We start from the raw sequence: 10,399 nt of genomic DNA, 5'->3' as shown, positions 1-10,399 counted from the left end.
GTTTATCATGTACTCTTATTATTTTCGTGGTTCTGAAAATCAGACCGGATTGGCCAGTTGAACCGGTCCGATCGTGAACCGACAGCTTTAATGGTTTGGCTTATTATCTAAAACCGGCCAACTAAAAATCAGACGTGAACCATTGAACCGGCCGGTCAAACCGAAACCGAAACTGTCCAATTTCAGTAGCACGACGCCGTTTCATTAAAAAACAGAGAGAGATGCCAATTCCCAGCCTTGTGCCCCCAACCCCAAGCCCCTTCCTTCAGAAATCAGATTTTAGAGAGCAACAACAAAGAACTGCTGCCCGCAACCATAGCCTCCACCACCGCCTTATGCCTTTGTTGCCGCTGTGACGTCCGTCGCACCGACCCCTGTTCGCTCTTAGACTCGCCAGTCGCAGGCACGCTGTTTCTTTCTCGAGCGTCCGTCGTCTTCGTCTTCTCACCATCATGCTAGCCATCGTCTTCGTCTGCTGACTCTGCTCGCCGTCTCAGACCGAATGTCAGTGCTCACGCTCACTTGTTCTTCATTTTTTTAATGCTCTGTTCAGAAATCAAATCACATGATGATTGATTATTGAATGTTTTGTGATTTTATTGAAGAAAAACCCTTCCCCATTCCAATCTCCTTCCTTCGAGTTCAGAGAGCAGAAGCTCAACCAAGAAAAAACCCTTCTCCATTCCAATCTTGTCGCCGTCTGTCGGAGTGAGAGACTACTATTGCCGCCTCCGTTGCACTCAAGAACTTCTATCTTCGTGCTATCGGCGTTTGCTACTTCGCTCCATTCCAATCTAGTGCTTGTTCTTCGTGTTTTTTTTTATTGTCTGCCCAGAAATCAAACCCTCTTCGTGCTTGTTCTTTGATGGTCAATGATCGTTGTTTTTTAATGCTCACTGCTAGTATTCTCACTGCTGGTGTTTTGTGCTTTCATTGATTGATGATTATTGATTAAGTAATGTGTTGCTATTTTTTTTTACTTTTTGCTTCAGTTAATTGGAAGCCCTGTCAGTGCTTAGTGCTTGTTTTTGGTTGATTGGCTTTGCTCACTGTTCTTGACTAATTAATCATGTTACTGGCTTATTGATTGATGATAAATTGATACTAATAAATTGATTACTGGCTTGTTCTTGCTGGTTCTTACTTTTTTTTGTCTGCTGTTAAATTTTGTTAAAGTTTCTTGATTTTGTTGTTAATTATTGTGCCGAGCTTGTCAAAATTTGGTTGAAAATTTTGTTAATTTTTGTTAAAGCATGTTAATTTTTGTGTTAACATTTTGAAAACTATGTTAAAAATTTGATGGTGCATCTTTTAGGTATCTTCTACAATTATCTGAAAACACATTTGATTGGATGTTTGGAAACATTTAATATTATCAATGTATTGACTATTAAACAAACATGTTCTATAATTTTATAACATAGCAATAAACATGTTTTATAATTTTTATTATGTTGATGATTTATTGATTGTTTTTTATTGTGTTAATGAGAGTTGTTCAATAATTTATTTATTATTTTATTTTAAAACATTTTTTTTATTAGACCACAGTTAGATCGGTTGGACTAGTAAGCCAATAATTAGAATGGTTCGATGATCGGTTCAATTCTCAGAACCTTAGACTTATTTTAGTTTATTGACTGTTTTAAACTTTATTTTATAATCATTTAAATTCTGTTTATTAACTTTAAAAAAATTAAAAAAATCGACCAAACCAAACCACTAATGATTCGATTTGATTCGGTTCAATTGTGTCACAAACAATAAATTAAACAATTGATGTCATCAAAGAACCAAACAGGTCGACTTAGTTAATTTTTGGTCTAAAACCAAACCAAACCAATTACACCCCTACAAGCTATGTAGTTGCCAGTGACAATAAAACATAACGTAACACCTTACTCCTATTTGGAATTGAGATCCGACACCATATAAGAAGGGATTTGTCTCTGAAAAACTCTGATTTTACTTCTTGCGATAAATTTGACAATTTATTTATGATTCACATACATAATAAAATTATGATGAATTTTAGGGACTAGTAGATTTTGTGATTTGTAATCATCAATTAACTATTATTAATATTTTTAATGGTATAAAATTATATCTAATAGTATAAAATTACTCATTCGTTTTTGCTAGTTAAGTACTAGTTAGATTTAAATAAAAATGTTAGCCCGCTAATTTTTTTTCTTAATTATTTTAGTTTTCTGCGACCATAATAGCCAAAATGTTGAACATATTTTATATTAAATCATTTAGTTAAAGTCTATCGATTTTCAATCATTACGTTTACATAAAAATATCTTCATACAACTTCACGTAACTGATTTGAAGAGGTGTAACATAAAATATAGTTGAATTGAAGCTTGCCAAATTAAAAATTTCAAAGTGTTGCTTTTATTTGTCGAAATCATTTCTCATTAATACTCTCACTTTCGTTTTATAATACTAAGACTTTAAATATTTAATATAGCTAACAGAGTTAATAGTCAAAATTGTTTCTGAAAGATACTCTCATCTCCATTTTCATCCTCGAAAGATAAAATTAATCAAAAGTGTCCTCGAAAGTTACTCACGTTGATCGAGTTCGTCCTTCCGTCATCTCAGTTGCTGAGGTGTCTAACGTTTGTCGAGCTGGAACGTTAAGTGCCAGCGTGGCACACTCCAGCACGACTACCGTTAATGCTGATAAGATATGTATGCTTATTTAGCTCAAATTAGTCCTAATGTTACAACCCTAACCTAACCCCAATCTGAAGCATAAATGTGCGTGATTCTCGTAGTAGATGACCCTGTATGTTTGTTGAGTCGCTGTTATGATGAGTGGAAGCCGCAGCGGTTACCTGCCGTCTCAGTCTATCGGTAGCCATGGTTCCAACTCTTCCATGCGACGGAAGAAGAAGATCAATGACCAGACATGCTTGTGCGGGTTGAAGACGACAATCAAGAAGTCCGGTACAAGAGAGAATCCAGATAGGTTGTTCCACACTTGTGCAAGATACTCGGTGAGTTAGGTTAGGATAAATTAAGTTTGTTTTCCATTTTCCTATGTCTATTTTGCTGTGCAGTTGAAATTGATTTTTTTTTTGAAAATATTCAGAAGGGAAGCCACTGCAACTTCTTTAGAGGGGTTGATGATGATGGGTATGCAGCAGGGGCAGAAACTGATGCAGAGGTTGGTGGTGACTATGATGAATGGAGATTGAATGTGTCATGGAGATTGGGTAGCTTGGAGGGTGAAGTTAGAGCAATGAAGATGCTAATAATGTACGTCTCAGTTGCAATGGTTGTGGCTACTATCTTTTGTGCATCACTGTTGTTCACATCAATCTCCAAGTAAAGCCACAGATAGAGTGTTATATTGTTGTGTTTTAGAGGTGTTGTTAGAGTTTTGAGATTGAATTAGTTGATATGTAATGATGATATGACTTATGAATGAAAGAAGGGTTTAATTGTGTTTAATTCAACATAAACTTGTTGTTTGAGCATGATGGGTTTCACTGAAAATACATGATGGTGATGTTTGAACCCTAAGTATTTATTCACCAAAAAGTTGTATACATCAGAATAATCAAGATCATTATAATCCATAACAAACATCATAATCATATCATATTGTCTTAGTAGACACACCACATGGGTAATCAAGGATCCAGAAGTTAACAGAGCAATCCAAAGAAAAAGTTCCATAGCATTGTTCACTTAAACCAAAACAACATAATAGACCTAACTAAAATGATCCTGATCACACAACCAGTTTACACAGCCCTGCTCCCAAAAAGCAAAGTTGCAACTACATACAAAATATATTTCCTAGTTAAAGATGTTATTCTTTCTTTCTTGGACGCTTGAAGCCTAGGGTAGGCACGAATGTCATGAAGATTTGCATCTTCTTTGCAGTTGCAGAAGTTGTTCCTTTCAATTTCTCAGTAGATATGGCCACAGGTGACTTGGTGGAGGCATTCAATCTTGCCTTGCTTTTAATGACATGCAATTTGGGTGGCCTGCCTCTCTTTGCACCCTGCATAGGCCAGTTGCAGAACCATTATTTTTCAAGTAAATAAATGCAATTGGTCTAGAAGATAAAGCAATAAGTAAATAACCTGAGGGTCTTGAACAGGCGGTTGGGTATCTTGCATTGGTGGGATTCCTTCTGGTTGGCTGACTTCCACATCAAGTTGTGGCTAGACTGGTGGAGGAGGGAGATAATGGGATTGAACTTCGTTGTTGGTGTTTGCTTCATCTGTAGGGGGAGCAGGCTCTTTAACAAGGGCAAGCTGAAGTTGCATTTGCCTAGCTTGTTCCTCGGCATCCTCTTTTTTCTTTTTTGCACAACTTCTCTTGTTATGGCCAACTTCACCACAATACATGCACCTGATTGGGTTGTACTTCCTCTTCATCTTGGTGCTTGACCCAAAACTGGCTGTTCTCCCTTATCTTTTCTCCTCTTCTTGGTAGGCCTGCTGGGTTTTGGCTTAATTGGGGGTGGGACAGGGGCATGTGACGATGTTTTCTACCACAGATCTTGTCCTTTTACTAGGTTAACATTGAAACAGTATGTCCTTTTATACGCCTCTATTGTCAACCATTCATGAAAGTACTCCTCAGTCCTCTTACCATTTTTATCCTGAATGGCTGAAATCACATGCATACATGGCATCCCTATGGCCAACACGGACAAATGTAATGAAAAAATTAAAAATAACTCTGACTAAGAGAGGCTAAGGGAAGGAATGAAAGGGTTTGGTTAATTTACCTGTGAGTTGCCAGAAGGGGTAAAATTCTTTGATAAGTGCTCAACTTGAGTTTGTCATCGACTATGCTCTTCATAATTATTCTTCTCACCTCTTCAGCCAAAGTCAAAATAGGCTTGGTCCTTTCATGCTTGATTTTAGCATTGAATGATTCGCAAGTATTGTTGCAAATATTGTCATTCTTGGGATCCTCACTGAAGTACGCTTTCGTCCAAGCTTCCTTTGGTCACTTTTCAAGATACTGCCAAGCCTGCTCATTAATGACCTTAACTCTCTTCATGTTCCTCTCAAACTCATTGCGTGTTCTTGATATAGCACACTCCCAAACCAGGTTTTTCAACTCTGTGCTACCCCATTGTTTTGAAAAATTCTGCCACAGATGCCACACACAGAATCTGTGCTGGGCACTAGGCATGACTTCCTTGACTGCTGGAATAAGTCCCTGACCAAAAGAGACAAGCCCAAAAAGAGTGTTAATCATATCAACCCCTTAAAGATGATCATTAAATCAATTTAGTCCTACTAGTATATCTCATTAAATCAAATAAATCCCAAAACTATGTATATGAGTATGAAAATGGTCCTCACCTTCTGCATGTCTGAAATGATGCACAACTTGTTATCATTGTAGTTGCCAAGGTCTGACTACAACAGGTCCAGAAATTATTTCTAGTTGTCTTTATTTTTCACATCCACAATAGCATAGGCAAGGACAAAGATGTGATTGTTGGCATCCTGGGCACACGCAGTCAATATTTGCCCGCCGTGCAGGGTCTTAAGAAAAGCCCCATCCAATCCAATCATGGGTCTACACCCAGCCTTAAAACCTTTTTTACACGCATCAAGATACACATAAAACCTCTCAAATTGAGGAGGTTGGCATCGGGATTACACCAACTTGAACCGTAGACCCGGGATTACTTGTCAGCAATTCATTAGCATAGTGCCAGACTAACCCATACTGAGCAATTTCATCCCCATCTACCACTTTCCTAGCAGCTTTCAATGCTCTAGTGATGCAGGTGCTATTCAAATTTACATTACACTTCCTGACAAACCACTCATAAACTTCACGATGTCTCATAGTAGGGTTCTTCCTAAGTTTTGGAACAAGTTTGCTCAGTGTCCACTGTTGGGTGGCTGCCCTGTTTTTTCGCCTTCTAGGACAGATATGGTTGTCAACTAGGGTTTTAATCTGCCAGGACCCATCTTGCTTACTACGTGCACAGTATACTACCCAAGGACAGCCCTCAGCCTTACACACAGCCCTAACCCGAACCTTGTCATTCTTTGTAAACAATATATTTCTACCCAACTGGATTGTGTAGTCCCTAGTTGCTTGCATAAAATGTTCCTTTGATTTGAATATCATACTAACCTCAAATTTGAGGTCCCTGAACTTTGCCTTGTCATTATACTGAGGATAGACGATTGGTGATTCCTCATCAGAGTCCAATTCCTGGCCTGAGTCCTCAGAGTGCCATGAGTTGAGATCTGAATCACCTTCATCAACATTATTATCTTCTAGGTCTTCCAAATCAAAACCACAATGTAATTAGTCATTTTACCAAAATGAAATCACCAGCATATATCAATTGAGTTAGTCAAATACCTGAATCACAGTCATCCTCATCCTCAGAAGCTTCATAGCTTGAATCGTCAGTCTCTATTTCTTTTTCTGCTAATTTGGTTTTAGCAGGCTTGTGCTTCTCTTTGACCTCACTTTTTTTGTTCACCCTTGTAGAGTTCACACCATCATCACTGTCACTGCTATATTCATCATCTCCTAGTACCTTTGGAGGTTTGTAAAGGCTTTCCTCAGCACTCTCATAGGAGTCATGAGAGTCACTGTCTTCTTCAACCTCTAATGTCTTCACATGCCTTCCAACTCTTGTGGTGGTAGTGACCTTGGTCTTTCCTTTGGTCTAAGGTGGAGCAGGGGTAGGCTTGGTAGGCTGACTATAAAATTTTTTGGGCTGTGATGGAGTCTTAATAGTGCGGAATTTATAACCACAAACTAGCCGGCATGTGCACCGGGTCGTACCAAGTAATACCTCAGGTGAGTGAGGGTCGATCCCATGAGGATTGATGGATTAAGAAACAATGGTTAAGTGATTTACTTAGTTAGACAAATAGAAAAGAGTGTTTTGGTATTCAAAAGCATTAAACAGTAATTCAGAAATTAAAACAGCAAGCAATAAATTGATGAGAATAATATGTGGAGAAACAATTAAGGCTTCAGAGATATCTATTTTTTGGATTGACTTTTCTTACTAACTATTTTAATCATGCAAGATTTAATTCATGGAAAACTATATATGACTAAACCCTAATTCCTTAGACCTTCTTAGTCTACTCTAACTTTCATCAACCGCCAATTCCTTGGTCACTTAATTCCAATTAGAGGATGAAGTTCAATTCTAGTTCATATGCCACAAAAACTCTAATTACCCAAATATAAAAGGATTATATGTCACGTATCATGTTAAGTCCAGATAATTAGAATTTAGGAGAATATATTTTTAAGCTGTTGTTCAAGTAAAGAGCTTTTCCAAGTTATACAAGAACTCAATTAGAACAAGGGTCATACTTTCGTTCCACCCAAATTTATAAAATAAAGAACGAAAACGATTCTTGAAATATAAATTAGTACATAAATTAAAATAGAAAAATAATAGTATCAATCCATACAATAGACAGAGCTCCTAACCTTAACAATGGAGGTTTAGTTGCTCATGGTTCAGAGAGAAAATAAGAATTCTAAAAAAAATGTAAATTGTGGAATGAGGTAGGTGAGAAGAGAAGAGACCCGAATGGCTGATTCTTTTCCCTTTTATATCTAATCCTAATTAATGTAAAATATATTTCCTAAAAACTAAATAATATTTTTTCCTAATTATAAAAATAATAAAAGTTTAATAAAAAATAAATTAAGTTCTGCGTATAGCCTTTGTTGGAGTGAACGGGGACCACTGGAGATGTTGAGGTCCACGCTGAACTTGGCTTTTCCCAAGTTCAGCATGGATGATACAGTGGAGTCTTGTGCGCATAGGTTTGAGTCCATGCTGAACTTGACTTTTTCCAAGTTCAGCGTTGGATGTAACGCGTGGTTTCCCCTGGAAGCTTTCAAGTTCACGCTGAACTTGGCAGGGGCCAAGTTCACGCTGAACTTGGACGTGGAGTGGGTAGAATTTTCTGGAGAAGAAGTGTGTACTATTATATATCGTTGGAAAGCCCTAGAAGTTAGATTTCTAATGCCGCTAGAACCACATCAATTGGACCTATGTAGCTCAAGTTATTTCTGGTTGAGTGCAAGGAGGTCGGGGTTGACAACATCATTCGCTTTCTCCCCTTTCTGCTACAAAACTCCATCAAATCCACCCGAATGCTACCTGAAATAAACAGAAATGCACACAACTCAAAGTAGCATCCATAGTGACTAAAAGATATTTAAATCTTGATTAAACTCAACAATTTGAATGCAAATTTATTAGGAAAAGATAGAGAGGATGCTCACGCATCACAACACCAAACTTGAATTGTTGCTTGTCCTCGAGCAACCAAAATAAGTACATGATTAAGATGTGAATTTGCATGAGAAGTGAGAGTTTAGTCATGCTCAAGCCTATTCTTAAAAATGGGGTTTATTCATTGTAGCTCTGAACAGTTTTGGCATCTTACTCTCCTTTGAATCAGAGGAATGTCAGTGTCATTCGGAATTTGGAATCCGGATCATATTATGAATTCTCTGATCTTTATACTCCTATTCAATCCTTGAACACAGCAGAAATTACCTTAATTCTCTTTTCTTTGGTGCTTTGCACCTTGAGCCTAGCCGTGACTTTAAATGTTTTGTCTCAAACTTTACTTGACACAGAAACACCACAAGCACTTGACTGGGGAACTCTTTCTAAGTTATTGCTCTTTCAGTGTCTCTCAGATAGTGGTGCTCAAAGCCTTTGGCATACTCTGCTGAATGCATTTGGTCACGACTCTAAATATTCTGTCTCAAAGGTTACTTGAAACAAGAATACCACAAGCATATGACTAGGAAAACAACTCTTTGAGCTTTTGATTATTTCAAACTCTCTAGTCATTGATGCTCAGAGCCTTGGACCTTGCTTTTATGTTTATTTTGCTGTCTCTTTTGCTTTAAGGATTAAATTTTTGTTTATTTCAGAGAAATCATAATAATTCTCTAAATCCCTGTTCCTCATACATCAACATCCCTTGATTCAAATTCAAATATGCTCTGTTCATGTCATTCATTCAGAATTACAAATAATACCACTACATTTAAGTAAATATGATTAATCTTAGATATAAACTCACTCTTTTCATACATTACATCACTTCTTTCTCTTCTTTTGATTTTCAAGCTCAGTGAGCAATACATAAGACACTCTTTTTTTTTTCTTTTTGCATAAAAATGAACATAAAATAATGAAATAGGCAATAAGTTAACTAGACCTCGGAATTAAAATAACCACTGATCATGCAATAACAAAATAAATAGAAAACAGGAACCTAATCATAAAAATAACAGTAAAATGATAATGAGGATGAAAAGGAACTGAGCCACCTCAATCTCCCTGATGGGGATCTCTCTTCTCGGGCTGAGCTCCGTAAGGTCCTCTCAGACGGCTGTAATCCTGTCTCAGCTGCTAAATCTCCTGCAGCTGAGAGCGCTGATCCGCTCTAATCTCATCAAGGGATGTACAGAGATGCTCCCATCGGCTACTCTGTATGGCTCTCATCTCATCAACAGACGCCATGTACTGCTGCCAGTGGTTGTCATTGGCGACCCTCATCTGCTCCATGGAGGATGCAAGCTGCTGCCAATACTCCTGTGGTGGCTGATCTTGTCCCTGAGGCAGCTCTTCTTCATCTCCTTCCTCAGCCTGTTCTATGGGGTGCCTCCGATATTCCCTTGTCTATTCCAGCTGTTTCTTTGTGATTGGCTTCTCGGTTGGGATAGGAAAGTCATTCTCTATCTTCACTCTAGCAGCATCACAGAGGCGGAAGATGAGATGTGGAAAGCCCAATCTAGCATTGTCCTTGGTGTTGGTGACGATGTGGTAAAATTGATCAGCAATAACGTTTGCCACCTCCACTGGCTTTCCCAATAGAATACAGTGGATTATAACTGCTCGGTCCGCAGTACACTCGGACCGATTGCTCGTGGGCATGATGGATCGACGAATGAAATGGTGCCATCCTCTAGCCAAAGGCGTCAAATCACCTACTCTGATATGGCCGGATTTCCCTTCTGACTGGTTTTTCCACTGCGCATCTGGAATGCAAATGTCGGCAATTACTTGTCCCAGCCGCTGATCTCTGTACATCCTCTCACTGTAGGAATAAAATGATTGTTTGGTCTCTGGTATCTGGAGGGTCTATCTGATGGTCTCTGGGCTGAATTCAATGGTTTTTCCCCTTACAAAAGTTTTGTGGTCCCTTTCATTTATGCTAGACATATTCTTGTAGGTAATCCACATGTTCCCATAGAATTCTTGAACCATCAACTGTCCCGCCTGTGGTTGTGGATTGCATAGGACTTCCCATCCTCTTCTCTGAATTTCATGTGTAATTTCTGGAAGTTCATCCGGTTGGAGCTTAAACTGTACTTCTGGTAGAACCGG

At 38.3% G+C, this 10,399-nt stretch overlaps 1 protein-coding gene across 1 annotated transcript; it reads left to right on the top strand.

Annotated features, from left to right (window-relative positions):
• On the top strand, window positions 2,658-3,421 carry LOC110264733. The gene is made up of 2 exons (XM_021106776.1): window positions 2,658-3,008; window positions 3,104-3,421. Exons 1-2 carry the CDS (start codon window positions 2,820-2,822, stop codon window positions 3,341-3,343), a joined length of 429 nt encoding a protein of 142 aa, XP_020962435.1. The 5' UTR covers window positions 2,658-2,819; the 3' UTR covers window positions 3,344-3,421.

The sequence above is a fragment of the Arachis ipaensis genome, chromosome B07, assembly GCF_000816755.2.
Source record: "Arachis ipaensis cultivar K30076 chromosome B07, Araip1.1, whole genome shotgun sequence".
NCBI classification, from domain to species: Eukaryota; Viridiplantae; Streptophyta; class Magnoliopsida; order Fabales; family Fabaceae; genus Arachis; species Arachis ipaensis.
The sequence above is the reverse complement of the archived record's forward strand: the minus strand, read 5'-3'. Positions and strand labels throughout refer to the sequence as shown.